Genomic DNA, 18,011 nt, shown 5'->3' on the forward strand with positions numbered 1-18,011 from the left:
GTTCATAGCGTTTCTACATTAAATACTATTGCTCATGGGTTGACATGCCTTATTTGCAATTAAATAGTGTTTCCATGTTTTAATTGAATGAATTTTCATTGAATTCGATGACCAGATATTCTGTGATTTTAATAAAATACCATATAACTCATGTAATTCAGCAGGCTGCATTTTCAAGTCTCCATAATATAGTGTAGGTTACACCATCACTTTTTCAACACAAAGGTTATGTAATTCGGTGACTTTGTCTGTATGACTCATAACCTACTCTCATAAATAGAATACTGTTAATCACACAGAAAATTGTGATTAGCGAATAGAATAATAAATAGGCCGGTCAACTGTATAAAACAGTAAAAAAAAAAAAAAACACAAAAATGGTATGACATTTCCTCAGACTGACTCACTGCTGAAATATAAGAGTAATTTTCCACAGCATTTCTCTGCTTTTCAAAAACGCCTCACTGCTCTCACACTGTCCAAATCAAAAGTGTTTGACCACCACAGATTAGGCCTGAAGCAGCCTACATTTTCATTGCCCCTCTGAGTCTGAGAATGGGAGATTAGGTGAGGATTAGAGCCCACTGGACCAGCTGGCCGCCGAATTCATCCTTAAAATATCTCAGGAATGCTGATATGCTTTTTCATGTTGGGTAACATAAAACCTGACGGAGGCGCTGTTTCATGTCACCACCATCAGACAGGTTAGGTAGGAGCTGTGCAGGGAGGGGAGGGGAGTACAGTTAAACATTGCACGACTACTCCAGCAGGTTGGAGCAAGTGACAGCAACCTGGCATCATACAGAAAAAGTTCATCTTAATTCAAGTACCAGGAGGTAAATAGGCATAGTTGTGACACGAATGTGATTAAAGTAATCCTTTATATAGCCTAGTAGTGTATTTTGAGGCGGTTTTTATATGGCAACAGAAGGGATCGAGTCTGCTCTGCTTCAGTAAACTGCGTTTTTTTCTTCGACCTTGTACAAAGGAGTATCTGTCCTCTCTGCTGCAGGTGGATAACTGCGCTCAGGTAATGTAACACGAAACTCAACCATGTGACCAATGGCGATTTGAAGAGTAGACGAAAAAACTGCTTTACATAAAACACCAACTGGCAGTGCAGACGAGGTAGTCCGGTATTGGATCCATTCAGAAGTATTTCAGAAGCACGGTTTTTGTCTTGAGATGTTAGCCTAACTGTTATCATACTAACTAAACCCTTTGTTGCGGTTTCATTTTTGACAAGGTGAGCCGGAAGCGAGGAATCAACCTGTTCGATGTTTCCCGTTTTGCTGAGATCACCTGAAAACAGCGGGATCAGTGGTATGTTTTCTTACAGAGCTTATGGGAAATTAACTTTACACAACACATTGTCTTCTTTATTAGTAGTAAATATAATAATATTGCTGCAAATGAGAAGGGGTTGAACATTAAAGCTGTATTCAGTTTTTAATACATATGCTATTAATAGTCTATTATTTTCCTGTGGTCTGAGCAGGTTTAATGGTGATTCAACAGCAGGCTGAATGTGTGACTCAGTAGTTGTATGGTGTTTCTGTGTCAACTCAAAATAAGAAAAAAGGACATTTGTCTTTACATCACCGGAAATAACGTGTCTTTGGCTGTTCAAGATGGGCGATAAATCCACACTGTGAATGTTGGCCCTAATGAAATGGACCCAAGCTAATGCCCCAAAGTCCCAGTCTGCCCTCCCTTTGCCCTGCTGGTCACGGGTAGAGATGGCAGTGTGTCCGGATGTGCTGGCCATGCCTGGAGTTGTGGTCAGGAGTGTTATACTTCTTGCACTGAGCAGTAAGCCTGTGTGGGGTGAGTCAGTAACCATCCCTTCATCCTCAACACTCCCACACAAATAAAACATACTTCTTACCACACCTACACACACCCACATACACACCATTATATCCTGCAATGATACATAAAAACAAAAAGATAAGGGACATTCCAGAGCAAATCTGAAACATGCACGGGCTTGTCAGCATGTTGTATGAATGTTGGTTTAAGAAAAGAATAAGAAAAAAGAAACACACTCTGCCATATGAGAAAGAGGTATATTTACATCCACTTTTATCTTATCAAAAGAATTCAATTTCACAATACATTCTGCTCCCTTTTGTAACCCCTTCTTCTTGTTATCAAGTTGTACTCGTGTTCCTGCAAAGTTTACTATTTGCCGTAGTGAATGATTGACTCCGAAAATGGTAAGGGTGGGGGTTTAAGTTTCCAAAACAAAAACAAAAATAAAATGATGTTCAGTACCTCTGTTATGCTCAAAACAAACAAACAAAACAGCAATAGATTTACGTTTAAGTTTTTTCTCCATATTTCAAACAACCGTGTCGTTTGACTCAGCTGACTGTATAGCTGCACTACACTGCATTCCTGAGCTTCTCCTCCTCCTCATTCACTCTCCTGGTCAAGTAGTTACTAAGTAGTTTTGTAATGTCACTGAGTAATCACATGGCTGACGGGATGACTGGTATGCTGCGTTTTGTGTTTGTTACCTTCAAAGTGTGCATAAGGCTAAAAGCAACCTCTGCTGTTGCTTCCTCTTTTTTCTACTTGTGGAAAATAGAGGTTTTACTTTAAAGTAGGTTTAGATCTGCCTCCTGTTAGTTGCCTAACTAAAAAAGTTTGTCTTATGGGCATTGATCTTTCGGCCATTAAGTGGAGAGTTACAGTCATGCCTCACTTAATGCAAACACATTGTGCACTTTATTACATAACTTGATTTTAAATATCCCTCTGTATGCCTTTCTTCATCTTTGTATGGATTGTTTTTTCAGTGACTGTGTTTACATGCACTTAATAGAAAAATTTAACATTTTGAGAAATGCTTATGTTTCAGCTCTTTTCACAGGGAATAATACTATGCTTGAAAGTGACACACGTTCTAATAACACTACTGTGAGTAAAAAAAAACTTTATCATGACCACTAATTGACTTTAGAAAGTATCCAGTGTCACAAGATTGACCACTGTCCTGTAATTTTCCATTTTCAGGGACCCAACATTGCAGCTATCGTGGCCCCTACAGTCACCCTGGGTGTTCTGGCCATAGTCTTGGCTGTTCTCGGCTGGCTCCTCTGCGTGGTGAAAAAGAAGAGACAGACTGAAGGGACGTATAGACCCAGTTCTGAGGAACAGTCTGGTGCACATGGTGTGGCAGTACCAGATGCACTAAAGTTACCAAAAGAGGAAAGACTCATTTGACATTTTGTGTTTTATGTTTCCACAAAGTCCTGCAAACATTTGCATAGCAGTGTTCCTGTGTGTCGAGGATCTCTCTTTTGAGCTGATTAATGAAAGAAAAATCTCCCCAGGTTTAAGAGAGCACATATTGCAAAGTTTGAGCTTTCATTTCAACAAGCACTGAACGGTTCCTGCATGGCACTATGAAGAAATGCACTTGGATGTATGGATTTCTAGCTGATTTCAAGAACAATTGAACATTTCAATGAGGTTTTGAACTATTCCTCCACACAAATGACACACGAGCTTCAGTATTTTATCATCATTAATCATTTTAGGTGAGAGTTGTTTTAGTTGCCATTTACCATGTATCTGATTGGATTCAGTCTATTATGAAATACTGTCACTGGAAAAAATCAATACCAATCTTTTACCTCAAACTAATTATTTGTCTTGCTGCTAGGAGTCCTGATGAGTCCATTGCATCAAGACAGATGTTTTTCAGTCAATAATGAGTGTAATTAAACATGCAAAAACTATTGATTTTATAAAGGAAGCTGTATGTTAAAAATTAGGTTGTACTGATAAAATATATTGAGCAAAAGCAAGCAATTGTTTACACTTCAAATATTTTTTTTAAGTAATTTGAATTCACATTATTTAAAGTTAATTTCATCAGATCAACCATACAGCGCATAATGCATCATAATTAAGCAGATGTTTTACAATGTTACATTTTATTAATTTTGTCAAATATATGTTTGTAAAATAGTTGAATAGTTAAACTTTGCAAAGCATATAAACCATTTAAAGCATCTCTGAGGACATCCTGTTCTAATTAATGAGTTGCCTTAAAAATACATGACGTTACTCTAAAGGTATGATTATATCTGCAGTATTCAAATCCTAGTCAAAATAACATAAGCAGGGAAATACCCATAACTTTGTACACTTTGTCTTTAAAAACGGTTGAGCAGATAAGAAGTCCTGGTAGTCAGAGAGTGAAAAGTTCAGCTCCTGCAACAACTTGTCAGACTGTACCGAAGAAAGTCTCTGAAACACTGAAGCCATTGTTCGTCTCTCTGGAACAAAAAGGTTATCTATAATATAATGACAACTTGTAGAGAGAGTCTAATCTTTTATATACAGATACTTTTCTAAATCAAAAATATTTGGAAACTTCACCAATATAATTTTACATTGACTTACTATACACACATACAGTACACTTTGGTATTCTTAATGATTCCAGAACAGTCATGTAGGGTTATTAGCATTATGATGGATGTTAAATAGCACTGATATCTAACTAGGTTTGAAATTGTAATGAAATATGGAAAGGTCCCCAGGCATTCCTCACACCAGTTGATTTTAAGATCAGAAGTTATGAAATTACCTTTTTCTTAAACTAGACAACACATCAAGGCATTATCTAAAAAAGTATACATATATATGAAAATTAAAGTTTTTTGTCCTATCCACACTGATAAAACTGGATTGAATACAGATTTACTGGAGTTATGGATTGAGAATGAAAAGATGGCTAGACCATTTTGATATTCAGTAGATTAGTACCCTTGGCATCTTTTTTTTTTTTAAAGATTATTTTTTTGGGGCTTTTCGACCGAAATTATTACATTACATTATTACACCGAAGTGCAGTAATGTCAGATCATCACACATTAAGTGAATCAATAAAAACTCAGAGACAGTAACAGTGGCCTTTTTAATCACATTTTATTCATCCTACAAATTCAAGGCTTTACAGTTAAAATCACTTGCTTTTAAATGTCCACAAGGCAATGACAGGACAGATGTAAGGATGCCAATAATTTAGTGCATTCACAACATTAAAAAAAACAAATGAACCAAAAACGTCACCAGGATCAGTACACATCAATGTCTAACATTAGAGCAACAGTCATCTAGATGTTGACAGAGTGTGGCAGATCATTCAATTTATGATGAAGAGGGCTGAAAAGGATGGAACTGGGGGATGGGCGAGGTAAAATGAGATTTGGCAGCGGGTAGGCTGAGGTTTTAGGCAACTTCCTCCTCTCCCTCTTCCTCAAACTCGCCCTCCTCAGCGGTGGCATCCTGGTACTGCTGGTACTCGGACACCAGGTCATTCATGTTGCTTTCTGCCTCTGTGAACTCCATCTCATCCATGCCCTCACCAGTGTACCAGTGGAGGAAAGCCTTACGGCGGAACATGGCGGTGAACTGCTCGGAGATGCGCTTGAACAGCTCCTGGATTGCTGTGCTGTTGCCGATAAAAGTGGCAGCCATTTTGAGGCCACGGGGTGGGATGTCACAGACGGCGGTCTTCACATTGTTCGGGATCCATTCAACGAAGTAGCTGCTGTTCTTGTTCTGCACATTCAACATCTGCTCATCCACCTCCTTCATGGACATGCGGCCCCTGAACACCGCAGCCACGGTGAGGTAGCGGCCGTGCCGTGGGTCGCAGGCAGCCATCATGTTTTTGGCGTCGAACATCTGCTGGGTGAGCTCGGGCACAGACAGGGCGCGATACTGCTGGCTGCCCCTGCTGGTCAGGGGGGCAAAGCCTGGCATGAAGAAGTGCAGACGGGGGAAGGGCACCATGTTGACAGCTAGTTTACGGAGGTCAGCGTTGAGCTGGCCGGGGAAACGCAGACATGTGGTCACCCCGCTCATGGTGGCGGACACCAAATGGTTTAGATCTCCATAGGTGGGGGTGGTGAGTTTAAGTGTGCGGAAGCAGATATCATAGAGAGCTTCATTGTCAATGCAGTAGGTCTCATCTGTGTTCTCTACCAACTGGTGGACAGAGAGAGTGGCGTTGTAGGGCTCCACCACAGTGTCCGACACCTTGGGAGAAGGCACCACGCTGAAGGTGTTCATGATGCGGTCAGGGTACTCCTCACGGATCTTGCTGATGAGAAGAGTGCCCATGCCAGAGCCGGTACCGCCACCTAGGGAGTGAGTGAGCTGGAAGCCCTGGAGGCAATCGCAGCTCTCTGCCTCTTTCCTCACGACATCCAGGACAGAGTCGACCAATTCGGCTCCCTCAGTGTAGTGGCCCTTGGCCCAGTTATTTCCAGCTCCACTCTGACCTGTAGTCAAGAGTACCACAGTTCATTTATTTAAGAAACACAGGAAAGCTGTTCTTATTGGAGACCATAGCAAAAGTCAACATACCAAATTTGGATGTGACAAAAGGTAAGTGCATCTTCACTAAATTCACATAGCTTACCAAAGACAAAGTTGTCGGGTCTAAAGATCTGCCCGAAGGGACCGGACCTGACTGAGTCCATCGTACCAGGCTCCAGATCCACCAGGATAGCACGGGGCACATACTTTCCACCTGCAATGTGGTCGAAAAGATCGACAACGTCATTCCTGGTAAATCTTACAAGCTTGTGAAGCATGGTGAGTTTAATGTAAAACACAAATGTGTATGCAAATCATTTTGCATAGTGGGAGAGCTGGGTAGGTGAGGGAAGAAAAGAGATGGTTGAATTTGCTCTCTTTTGTATTATAGCTAAATCTGTAGCTTACCTGTGGCCTCATTGTAATAGACGCTGATTCTGTCTAGCTGCAGATCACTGTCTCCGTGGTAGGCACCAGTGGGATCAATGCCATGCTCATCACTGATCACCTCCCAGAACTGAAAAAAAATAGACATGGAAGTAGAGGAGGGAGAGACATATGTTGATATTATAGGCCAAGGTAAAAATTAAATAAAAAATAAATAGACCTACAATTAATTGAATGTACTGAAATGGGTAACAGTAAGCTACCTGGGTCCCCTGAAATAGCATAAAGCTACTTTATAGGAACCTATTTTTAAACATGCAATGCTACAATGACTGTTTTAATTCTCTAATTGAATGCAGCTCAGAAGAGCAGTCTATTGATGCAGTGTCTCAACAGTAATCAAGCAGATGACAATAATCATATAAGTAAGACAAATTCGCTTTAATTAATTTTTTTATTTAATTTTTAATTCGCAAAATTAGCATTTGACTGTACCTTTTTGTCGAGTAATGCAAGCAATTTATATGAAGTACTTGGTAGTAGTAATGTAATCATGTCACTGTAGTAGCAGCCTCCCCTCCCCCTCCACCTTCATGACCTATTTTTACCTAATTCTTTTCAAGCCAATTCCAGTTGAAAAATGTCTGATTTTACACCAATAGCCTACATGATGTTATTTTTTTTGTCATTTTGACATTTAGTAGCCAAGTGTTAAGCTTGGCCTTCAATCGTACAGTGTGTTCTTTTAGCATCGAATACACTATTAACCCACGAAAATCAGCGCGTGCCGAATCTTGAGCCCAATGTAAACCCTGCACAGAATAGCCTATCAATGACCAAACGTCTATAGGATTATAATTTCTATTAATTGCACGACGCTTCAATCAAGAGAGGACACGTTGGGTTTATTCTAGAGAATTCTTGGAGGATGGATTAGACGCCTCCTCTCGCCTGGACTAGTCTAGGCTAATGAATGACAAACCAAACAGAGAAAAGGAAATCAGAGGAATACCTTGGCTCCGATCTGGTTTCCGCACTGACCGGCTTGCAAATGCACAATTTCGCGCATTTTTGTAACAGATGGATACGAGGGTGGTCGAGTAGGAGATAGGAATCAGAGGAGCAGAGATTCACAGGATGATGATTCCTGCAGTTGATCGTCCGGGAGTCTTTGGCACCGCCTATAAAGACCTTCTACTGGGCTGAATTGGTGGTGCAACTTGACGTCATCGCCATGGTAACCAAAGACCGGAGGAGAGAGGGAGGGAACAAAGACCCGTAAATCGCGGATAGGGTGCGAGAAGCTGCATCAGTCATCATCAATAAGATTCCTATTCACGAACTCAGTGCACTCAGACCCCCTCCAAACATACACACCCACTAGTTTTATACTATGACACCCACACAACAGAAATACAGATGAAGGTTTAATACACACTTTGATAGGTCATCAAGGCCATTGATGTGCAGTTTTAACAGTGTAGCCATAGACTGTATAGAGTGTAGCCCATTGTAAAGCACCACGAGTTCATTATTTTGACGTCAAACACATACATCAATCAGCCATGGATGAAAAGACAAGGACAGCAACATATACAATGTAGCTATCAACTGGAGTAGGCTATGAGGACTTCTTGATACTTCTGAAAAGTAGCCTACTTGATATTATCCCATGATATTCTGAATGTTCTGGTGCCATGAGGTCTGCATGTTCAAACAAGGCAAAATGATTGAAAAATACCATGGATGTGCAGCCATTTAGGGCCTGATCAAATGTGTGCTCTACTTCTTTTAAAACTACTTTTAAATACAGTAGCTCTTTTAACAATCAAATGGGGGAAAGACAAAACACATTGACATATACTTATGGTTACATAAGAGAACATAAGTTAGAGGCATGGGCAGATGAGGTCAGCCATGTGCTTCCAATAAGTGATGAAGGACAAAATCCACAATCCTGGTTTTGTGCAAAAATGTATTCAAAAGTTTGTCTGAATCTAATATTTGGCTTTATTTGTCCTAGTTAGACAACTAGGACCCCCTATTTTTAGCTGCCATCCATTACACATTCTACCTTACTTGTATTCAGTCAAAATAAAATAAGAACAGAAAAAATTCCTCTGGTCCCTATTGCAGAAATGTTGTGTTATTGCAATCATCAAGATAAACACCAATTATGCATATTAGGCAGACATAGTGACATAAAACTATCACAACCAATTTTATCAATAGCCTGTCTAAACTAGAATACAGTACATTAACAACAAGTTAGTAAATGCCTGTTTCTTTCTGAGCATGTTAAGCCAGTCTGGGTATGAGATTAGTTGCAGTATATTGTTTTTACCTGACCATTCCTGGTTTAAATTGTCAATAACGAACTACACCTTAGACTAATTACTAGGTTTAAATGTTGGCTGTGACGCCTTGGGCTAATAACATGGATGTCAACCCTGAAACATTCACATTCATATCCTGAATGGTGACATTCCAAACGAGTAGTTACCAACCCATTTTAAACTTTCCAACAACTGGCCAATAGAGCTATGTTTCCTGTTTCCCAGCTTGGCTACATACAGTGTTGCATGATTTGAGTTACTCCCACATAAGTCATGCACAGGAAAACCAAGACCATTTGCTCCTTCATGTCAAGAACAATAGGCTGTTAGTGCGCTCTGAGGCTCTCAGGAGACAAGTTTAACTCGGCACACAGAATTATTATTGTTGACAGAGGAATCATTAAGGACTTAGACCGGAGGACTTACGCTGTTTTGAACTGTGGATTTACTGTATTGTACATGACAAGCTGATAATCATGTCACTCCCAGAAGAGGATCTCACATGCCCAATATGCTGTGACATCTTTACGGACCCTGTTTTGCTGTCATGTAGCCACAGCTTCTGCAGGAGCTGTCTGAAGCGCTATTGGGAAACAGGGTTACGTGAGTGTCCAGTATGCAGAAAAAGAGCCTCCAAGGCTAGTCCTGCCACCAATTTGGCTCTGAGAAATGTCTGTGAAGCTCTTTTGATGGCTAGGAGGAGTTCAGTGCTGGTGGAAGAGAAGATGAACTGTAATCTGCACGGGGAGAAGTTAAAACTCTTCTGTCTGGTTGACAAACAGCCCATCTGTGTGGTGTGTCAGTCTTCCAAACTGCACAAGAGTCACGACTGCTCACCTATAGAAGAGGCAGTGCTAGACTGCAAGGTAAGGGAATATATCACTGTGTTTCCCAACTACATTGTAAAAGCAACCTGCTAAACAGACCGTGTTTTTGTTAACCTGAAGTATTCAACGCCTCACCTAAAGGTAAAAATGCTGCCCCACGACAATTATTTTTGTGATGATCTGGATTTCAAGGGACAAACTGGGATGGTTGGGTGGGGTGGGGCGTATCTTTCACATTGTTTAGTATCTGTATAGCACAGCCATACTATATTTGTATACATTTGGTCCATTATGTGCTGTAGAAAATGCTACTTGGTTTAATGGAAAATCAATAAAAATTGCTAAACAAAAAAAAAAAAAAATGCTGCCCCACAAGTCTGACCTGTTGTGATCCGCGCTGTTGTCTTTTCTTATATCTCTTATATTCCAGGCCTAAAATATCTAAAAGCACTCACAATACTGAAATAGTATTAAGATATCTGATATCTTTTTTTTTTTAAACATGTATTTATTGAAATTTTTTTACATTTTACAGACAAAAACAGTACAAGGCACATAACATAAAACAGAAAAGAGACCAAGGAAGATATCTGATATCTACTGACTGAAGTTTACTTGATTTTCAGGATGAACTTGCTTCATCCCTCAAGAATTTGCAAGATAAAGCGGACAGCCTCAAAAGAATTCACATGACCTCTGCAGACATGATCGAGTACATCAAGGTAACTTTGATTAGATGACAGATATTTGGGTTTTGACTAAAAACATCTGGTTAAATAAACCAAAATTTGCAATAATCTCCCACAGAGTCAGTCGCTAGAAACACAAAAATTGATCAAGAGACAGTTCAAGCAGCTACATCAAGCCCTCTACCAAGACGAGTTGGCCAGAATAGAGGCTGTGAAAAAAGAAGAAGAAGACAAGATTGCAGGAATGAAGGATAAGATTAAAGAGCTTTCAGCAGAAGTGCTGTTTCTCACAGAGACAATCTCAGTCATACAGGAGCAGCTCAAAGAAGATGATATGGTCTTGTTGAAGGTCCGTATAGTCAATAATACATCAACTTTTTAATCATTGTTCCCAAAAACTTCCCACCTTGACTGTTAATGTTTCTATTTTCCAGAATTTCAAAGCCACTCAGGACAGGTAGGTGAACAAGGTTATGGATTTACACTCGTTGTGTTGACTATGACATATAAGATATCTTTTTTTTTTTTTATCACAGAGAAAAAAGCATAGCGCTTGATTCAGACAACATGTCCGGTTTATTGATTGATGTGACCAAGCATCTCTGCAACCTCAAGTATAAAGTCTGGGAGAAAATACTGGACCATATTGACTATAGTGAGTATATGCTATTGTTATCTTCAGGTTCAGAGGCCGAAAGAGTAGAATTGCACAACCCAAACCCTGTTTAACATATCAATCTTTCTGCTAATATCCTGTCTTTTAGCTCCTGTGACTTTGGACCCAAACACAGCACACCCCTGTCTCATCCTGTCTGACGACCTCACTTCCCTCCACTACTCAAAGACGCACAGCTGTTGCCCTGACAACCCAGAGCGCTTCCACATCAGTGCTGAAGTGGTAGGCATGGACGCACTGGGCTCAGGAAGCCACCACTGGGTCGTGGAAACAGGAAGTAATCAGGACTGGCTCCTCGGCGTGGCCTCTTTGTCTGTACCTAGGAACTCTGAGATCTCCGCTCGGCCTGAGAACGGCTTCTGGACTTTATGTTTCAGGAACGGAGAGTTCAGGGCAATGACCTCGCCACCCACCCCACTGACAATTACAAGAGCGCCCAAACAAGTCAAAGTAAAACTAGATTACAACAAAGGGACAATGTCTTTCTTTGACCCTGCTGATGACACACTCCTTTATGCATTCACACACATGTTCACAGAAACTTTACTTCCATATTTTTATACACAGAGCAGTCATCCATTGAGAATAATGCCAGAGAAAGTACTTGTGACAATGCTGCGTCAAGGATGAAGGATTTATTAATTTTGTAAGATAATATGATCCCAGACCTGTTTTGATGGATGAGATCAATGTAAAATAATTAAATGGGATTGGTGGTTTGACTAGCTGTAATGTTATTTTCTCTTTCAGAAGGCATGCAAAGTATTTCTTTATCCAAGTAATTTTTCCGCTTCAAAAACACATTGTCACCTTTGTTGTTACTTATTCCTCCTTAAAGGAATAGTCCAACATTTTGGGAACTAGGCCTACCCTTATTCTCTTTTTTTGCTGAGAGCTAGATAAGAAGATTGATACCACTCACATGTCTGACGAATATGAAGCTGCCGCCAATAGCCGGTTCGCTAAGCTTAGCATAGCTTAAATACTGAAAACGGGGGAACAGCTAGCCTGGCTCTTCCAGCACCTCCAAAGCTCACTAATTGTATCTTGTGTGTTTAAACTGTACACAGCGTAGGTGTTACACCTTCAGACACAGCCAGACTAGTGGTTTCCCTTTGTTTTCACACTTTGTGCTAAGTTAAGCTAACCAGCTGCTGCCTCTAACTACATGTTTACTGACATGGCATTAATGTTCTCATCAAGGGTCTTGTTATGCTGTACAGACTGTGAAGCCCCTTGAGGCAAGTGTGAATTTGGACTATTAATTGACTTGCCTTAACATCTAACTTAAAACAAATAAGAAATGTAGAGCTATTCCGTTAACTGAAAAAAAAGTGCTAATATAAGTGACTAAATATACAGTGCTCACTGTGGTGGAGTACGGGAGAGCAAATGTTTGATGACATTTGATGAAAATGTTTAATTAAATATGAAGAAGTTTTATGTTAGTCCATAACTGGGGTTTGGTGTGTGGTAAAAGTATTCTTTTGAATTGCCTGTGACTTATATCTGAATGAATGATGCTGCTGTGCAAGTGTTCTATGATTCTTCTATTAATGATAATTGTATTATGTTTCACTCAGATAAGGGAGATATTTCTAATTCAGCAACATGCACTTTAAGAAATACACACCACACACACACACACACACACACACACACACACACACACACACACGCACGCATGCACGCCAAATGCGTGCACACACACACACACACACACACACACACACACACACACACACACACACACACACACACACACACACAGGGGTCAGACTGTACATTCAGTTTATTGGTCTCTTTTGAACACATGATGGCGCCAAAGTCAAACAAATACTTTGTAGGCTTTCATTACAGTGGAGACTTTGAACAAAAACCTTGTGCTGGTTTTAGAGATAAATATTCCTCAACATTATCAGTTTATTAAACATGAAATTAAAATGTTGATTGTTGATGGTGTTCCACTTCATCATTGATGCATATTCAGGTTTGCTTTCCCTTAAAATCTATTCAGTTAAACACATATTTGGAAAATAATCAAATTAAAGACAAGTTACAAAACCACACTCACAGTTGTATTGTATTCACAGAATTCAGTTCCTTCTCTCACAGCTCTTCTTAAAAGACAGATGTTAAACTGAGCATCCATGAGGTTCAACATGTGTATGAGCAGGTGGGGGTTTGTTGTTCTCTGCAGAGACACAGGTGCAGCACTTCTTAACGCAGGTGTCTGAGAGGAAAGGCACCTTCTCCAGACGGGATAGATAGACCAGTGGCTGGATGGTGCTGCTGATGTTGAGGAAAGCGAAGCCCACAGGCTGCACGTAGCAGCGAAACACATCAGGGGAGTAGTGGTTTTCGAAAGGAAACAGTGCCACAGGTGGCAGGTAGTTGAACACAGTGATACAAAGGATAGACAGCACTGTCTTGAAGGCCTTCTTCTTCATGGGGTGCATCTCATCTTTCCCTGCACCACGGGACTTCTTCAGGGCCCACAGGATGCACACATTACTCAAGACCATCCAAGTAAATGCTGCCAAGACCTCACTGGTGAATACTTTCTCAAAGTTGTGGATGCCTCCCACAACCTTGGCTGCAGAGTAGGCAAAGGTGAGGCAGAATACCAGCACTGAGAGGCTTAACCTGTACTTAATGTGTTTAAACTCCCCAAACATTACTGGAAAGAGCACAGCCACAAAGCGATCTAGGCAGATACAGGAGAGAAACAATGGCCCGCTCGTGTCTTTCACACCGTAGGAAAACTTGAAGGCGGACCACATCTGTTTGCTCTGCCAGTAGTACAAGTTAAGGAAGATTAAAGGGGTCATGGCACTAAAGTAGGCATCCATGAAGGCCAGGGAGCCCAAGAATATGTCAGAAGTGGTGGGTTCTTTGCGATTGTGAATGAGGATGACAATGACAAGTAAGTTGGCCGGGATTCCCACGACTACGTTGATGCACTGCAGGGTCAGGTCAAAGAGAATGCCTTCTACCTGATGATCGCAGTTGTCAAACACACTGAAGGGTTTTGCTGTGGCGTTGATGTCAGCGGTGGTGTTTAGAGGGAGTTGAGTCGGGAGAGAGGTCAAGTTCAGTGGTGAAGATACATTTCTCTCCATGATTCTGTAACTGCAAAATGACTCTGATGGGAGAACAATAAGGATAGTGGTGAGTTTTTCAACATGATTACCATCTTCTAGACAGCACTCACTCACTCACAATACAATTGCCCATTAAAGTCAAGTGTTTATCTAGGGGACTCATACTTCATCTTGTTTTCTAGCTCAATAAAAATTATACAGCCGGTGTCATGTCAAACATACTGTTGTTCATTAGAATTCTTGTTTCTAATCTGCTGAGAATTTTATTCTCAGTAGAGTTAAATAAGCTGCAGAGTGAAACTGAGACAGCAACAAAAACACGTTACAAACACCGTCAGGGCTTCTCCTCAGGTTGTTTTTTTGTTATTGTGTCTGTGTGGATCTTCCTCTGGGAAGCGTGACCCCCCCGTACACAGGGACATCTAACTCACTTAAGGGACTCATACTAAAAGCCCCACCCTTTCACAGCAGAATAAAAGGGCAGCTATTCCCAAATTAAAATGGCAAGGTTCATATTCTGCACGTAAACAATTGCTCAAGACTGTTGTTAGTAAGGGCACCGGCAATTTGGTAATTTCCTGGAGCTCTTAAAAGCCTGTTTTCTGACATTTAGCTATTCCTTAAGCTAATTTCTGAGCAGAATATGATAACCTGGAAAATAAATGTAATAATGGCTGGATTGATGGAATAATAACTGAAGTCAGACATGAAGGAAACCATTAGAGGTGTCCTTGGCCTTGAGCTCAGTGTCTCTGTCTTTGGCCCCTACAGGAGGACCACAAATGGAAGCTTTTTTTAATACATGCCCTAAATGTCCGGTTTTGTTCTGTACTCTGGGACTATTTACAGAAGATCTGAGTCAGGCTGATTTGCATGAGTCTTCACATGCAGTACACCTGAGCTCCCCCCCACTGAATGGACTATTGGAGCCAGAGGCTGTGATCGTTCCTTGTACAGCCATCAAGGGGCCTATTCTCGTTTAATGTGGACCTTTCTTGCCCTCGCTCCCTCAGTGCACCTCTCTCTACTGCCGGCTCCACCTCAGGCCACACACACTCCTGTGGGGCTAATCCCACAGACAGAGGAGTGACTCTCTTTGTCAAGATGATGGTCCCTGGAGATGGCAGACTTAATCAATTGTGTTTTTCTTCAGGCACACATCTACTAAAAACCAAATTAAAAAAGAAAGAATATGAAACAGTATTTTGGAGCATTTAATTAGGCAGAATACCCTACAGTATAATGAAGAATACCCTACAGTATAATGAAGAATACCCTACAGTATAATGAACTGTTTTCATTGTATATTTCAAAGCTCAGTTTATATTTGGAAAATGTGACTTGTTTTGTTAAAAATGTAAATGTAACTTTTTTTCTCTTCATTTATTGTTACCGTTTAAAATTGTTAACACTGATTAATTATAGTAAAAGATTTATTAATTAATTATTTTAGTATCTGTTTTTTTCTTCTGTTTTTGTCTTTCTTGCATTTGCAGTTTGAGTAACAATGAGGATAAATTCAGTTTAACTACATTTGAGTTGATATTTGAGATATTCTTACTCAAGATTTAAAATGGAAAACACTTTAACAGCTGATGACACATTAAATACTCCAATTTGCTATTGAGTATAATTATTCCATGCACAAAGATATTTGTTCATCAGTGAGAATATAAAAATTCCCAGTCCCTGATGTTGAAGTTGCCACTAGCGTGTGGTGAGGGGAAACCCATTTAAACTCAATTCATCCACATTGTTTTATCCACAATTATTTGCAAAATGGAGTTAACCATTTCTCTAGGTTGACATTAATTGTAATACGATATATGTATTGTATTAATCTCAGTAAATAATATCAAACTGATGCAACTGAAATTCGACAATTAGGCAGTCCTATCCCTCTTTTAAGGCCATATATTGATTGAAATGATTTGATTAGACACAAACTTTGTCAAACAAAACCCATTTCCAAAATGTAATTGACCTATGGAGCTTTTTAGAAGTTCAAATGGTATTGTTATTACTCACCGGTGTGGAATATTCTTCGGTGCTGTAGTATGACGCAGTGTGTGTCAAACATCTGTGTGTGTGTAAGTTGTTCATTTATAAGTTATCGTGACTTTGACGCTGACCCAGAGGGGAGGATCTCCTGGAGTTTTGGATTTCAGTGTTCTCAGCAACCATATTGACAACAAAGGGGGCATGTTTTAAGATCTGGTAGTCAAATATTGAGGCTCTTGTACTTTAATTGAGTATTTCCATTTCTGCTAGTTTATACTTGTACTACATTTAAGAGGCAAAATATAGCCTACTACATTTTAATACTTTAACTGTTCCAAGGCCAATGATTAGAGAAAAGTGGCCTAAATAAAATGAATACAAATTTGTGTAGCAAAGTTGTTGTTTCCCTATTTCCTACCCCATTACTCATTTCACGACCCTAGGATTTATTTCCCTGACCTACTGGAGGGGGGCCAAAACCTTTGGTTGGGAACTACTCGGCTAAAGTACCTAACTGTACATAAAGTAAGCTAAAAAACGGTCAGGGGCTGTTTTCGTTTGCAGTTGAGCTCCCAGCTTTCTTGTTTGTGCTTCCAGATTGAGTTACCCATTAGCCAATGGGGACGCACGGACCCCTAAAAAGACCCGCCCACGCAAGAGGTTTTTGCCAGAACTGCAAACGAGTCTGGAAGTGCAAACGAGAAAGCTGGGAGCGCAACACTAAACGTGATCAATAGAGCAAAATACTAATCAGTGAGAAAGAAACAGAGGGCATATCAAACAAATAAAAGCCCTTTAATTTATGACTACACAAATAGGTTATTTTGTTTGCAAATTTTAAGTTTTACCTTTGAGATGACACTTTATTTTTTGTGATTTAGTGATTTTTGTTAGTTAGTAATTTTTGTTTGATACCTGAGAAGTTGTTCTGTTCCCTTGAGAACACAAAGACAAACCCCACATTTCTCCACTGTCTAATTGATGTCAGAATCCAACCAGATAGAAAGAGAGACTGAAAGAAGAGGATAGTTTCATGTGGTTGCTTTACCTCTTTTTGGTCCAGGGGGGCAGTAGTGGTCTGCACTTCATTCATAGCTAGGTGATGAGGACAGCAGGGTTTCACTAACAAACCTTAAAGCTTTTGCAGACATGACATGATATTCACATTATATCAAGTTCCTCAGGACAGTTTGAGATCTGTCAGGTCTACTTTCTCCCACTCAGTAAACACTTAGTATAAGTACTGCCAACCAGATATCATAAACTGTGGGTCTCTGCTACCAGCTGCAGTTTTGTGTATAATATACTCTTTTCTACTCTCTTATTTTAGGTTCTGTTCTGTATTTAGCACATTTCCCTAAAATGCTCCTGTATGTATGTATATATGTATATTCCCTCTGCTTAGTGTGTTGGTACCTCTGTCTCTTTCAATTTAAAATAACTCAACATAATGTTCATGTATCACCGACGGTGTCAGTGTTTACAGGGCAAGTAGGAACATACAACAACTAACACAGTCTGAAATCAAATAATTACATATAGAATATGTTTTGAATCCAATAAACAAGACAAAATAAATCTACTTCAATTTGACATTTTTTTTAGGAATTAATCAAGAACAATCTATTTATGTAAAAAGGCACTGG

At 40.0% G+C, this 18,011-nt stretch overlaps 4 protein-coding genes across 6 annotated transcripts; 2 read left to right on the top strand and 2 right to left on the bottom strand.

The window, feature by feature from the left end:
* The first annotated feature begins 712 nt into the window (after positions 1 to 712).
* On the top strand, positions 713 to 4,027 carry crb3a (crumbs homolog 3a). 3 transcript variants are annotated; one of them, XM_031312569.2, is made up of 5 exons: positions 713 to 836; positions 1,247 to 1,323; positions 1,632 to 1,827; positions 2,867 to 2,925; positions 3,022 to 4,027. In XM_031312569.2, the coding sequence occupies exons 3-5, from the start codon at positions 1,656 to 1,658 to the stop codon at positions 3,229 to 3,231; spliced, it is 441 nt and encodes a 146-aa protein (XP_031168429.1). In that variant the 5' UTR covers positions 713 to 836; positions 1,247 to 1,323; positions 1,632 to 1,655; the 3' UTR covers positions 3,232 to 4,027. The 3 variants fall into 3 exon arrangements, with proteins under 3 accessions (XP_031168429.1, XP_031168431.1, XP_031168428.1); XM_031312571.2 differs by having other exon boundaries at positions 718 to 1,030; positions 2,879 to 2,925; XM_031312568.2 differs by having other exon boundaries at positions 719 to 1,030.
* Positions 4,028 to 4,917: 890 nt separating this feature from the next.
* Positions 4,918 to 7,964, bottom strand: tubb4bl (tubulin, beta 4B class IVb-like). The gene is made up of 4 exons (XM_031312524.2): positions 7,745 to 7,964; positions 6,754 to 6,862; positions 6,449 to 6,559; positions 4,918 to 6,308 (listed from the first exon to the last, which is right to left on the bottom strand). The coding sequence occupies exons 1-4, from the start codon at positions 7,799 to 7,801 to the stop codon at positions 5,251 to 5,253; spliced, it is 1,335 nt and encodes a 444-aa protein (XP_031168384.1). The 5' UTR covers positions 7,802 to 7,964; the 3' UTR covers positions 4,918 to 5,250.
* Positions 7,965 to 9,310: 1,346 nt separating this feature from the next.
* Positions 9,311 to 12,713, top strand: LOC116059718 (zinc-binding protein A33). The gene is made up of 6 exons (XM_031312966.2): positions 9,311 to 9,934; positions 10,522 to 10,617; positions 10,703 to 10,933; positions 11,019 to 11,041; positions 11,121 to 11,239; positions 11,349 to 12,713. The coding sequence occupies exons 1-6, from the start codon at positions 9,545 to 9,547 to the stop codon at positions 11,888 to 11,890; spliced, it is 1,401 nt and encodes a 466-aa protein (XP_031168826.1). The 5' UTR covers positions 9,311 to 9,544; the 3' UTR covers positions 11,891 to 12,713.
* A 682-nt stretch (positions 12,714 to 13,395) lies between these two features.
* LOC116059633 (G-protein coupled receptor 183-like) lies at positions 13,396 to 14,382 on the bottom strand. The gene has a single exon (XM_031312855.1). The coding sequence runs from the start codon at positions 14,380 to 14,382 to the stop codon at positions 13,396 to 13,398; it is 987 nt and encodes a 328-aa protein (XP_031168715.1).
* Positions 14,383 to 18,011: the final 3,629 nt, after the last annotated feature.

Source organism: Sander lucioperca, chromosome 21 (assembly GCF_008315115.2).
Source record: "Sander lucioperca isolate FBNREF2018 chromosome 21, SLUC_FBN_1.2, whole genome shotgun sequence".
Taxonomy (NCBI): Eukaryota; Metazoa; Chordata; class Actinopteri; order Perciformes; family Percidae; genus Sander; species Sander lucioperca.

Coding starts and splice junctions, on each gene's coding strand:
- crb3a (XM_031312569.2), top strand. CDS start 1,656: ATGTTGGCCCTAATGAAATGGACCCAAGCTAATGCCCCAAAGTCCCAG. Junction 1,828..2,866: donor GAGCAGTAAGCCTGTGTGGG/GTGAGTCAGTAA, acceptor CTTATGTTTCAG/CTCTTTTCACAGGGAATAAT. Junction 2,926..3,021: donor CACGTTCTAATAACACTACT/GTGAGTAAAAAA, acceptor TTCCATTTTCAG/GGACCCAACATTGCAGCTAT.
- tubb4bl (XM_031312524.2), bottom strand. CDS start 7,801: ATGCGCGAAATTGTGCATTTGCAAGCCGGTCAGTGCGGAAACCAGATC. Junction 6,863..7,744: donor GAAACCAGATCGGAGCCAAG/GTATTCCTCTGA, acceptor ATTTTTTTTCAG/TTCTGGGAGGTGATCAGTGA. Junction 6,309..6,448: donor ACCCGACAACTTTGTCTTTG/GTAAGCTATGTG, acceptor TCTTGACTACAG/GTCAGAGTGGAGCTGGAAAT.
- LOC116059633 (XM_031312855.1), bottom strand. CDS start 14,382: ATGGAGAGAAATGTATCTTCACCACTGAACTTGACCTCTCTCCCGACT.
- LOC116059718 (XM_031312966.2), top strand. CDS start 9,545: ATGTCACTCCCAGAAGAGGATCTCACATGCCCAATATGCTGTGACATC. Junction 10,618..10,702: donor ACATGATCGAGTACATCAAG/GTAACTTTGATT, acceptor AATCTCCCACAG/AGTCAGTCGCTAGAAACACA. Junction 10,934..11,018: donor ATGATATGGTCTTGTTGAAG/GTCCGTATAGTC, acceptor TCTATTTTCCAG/AATTTCAAAGCCACTCAGGA.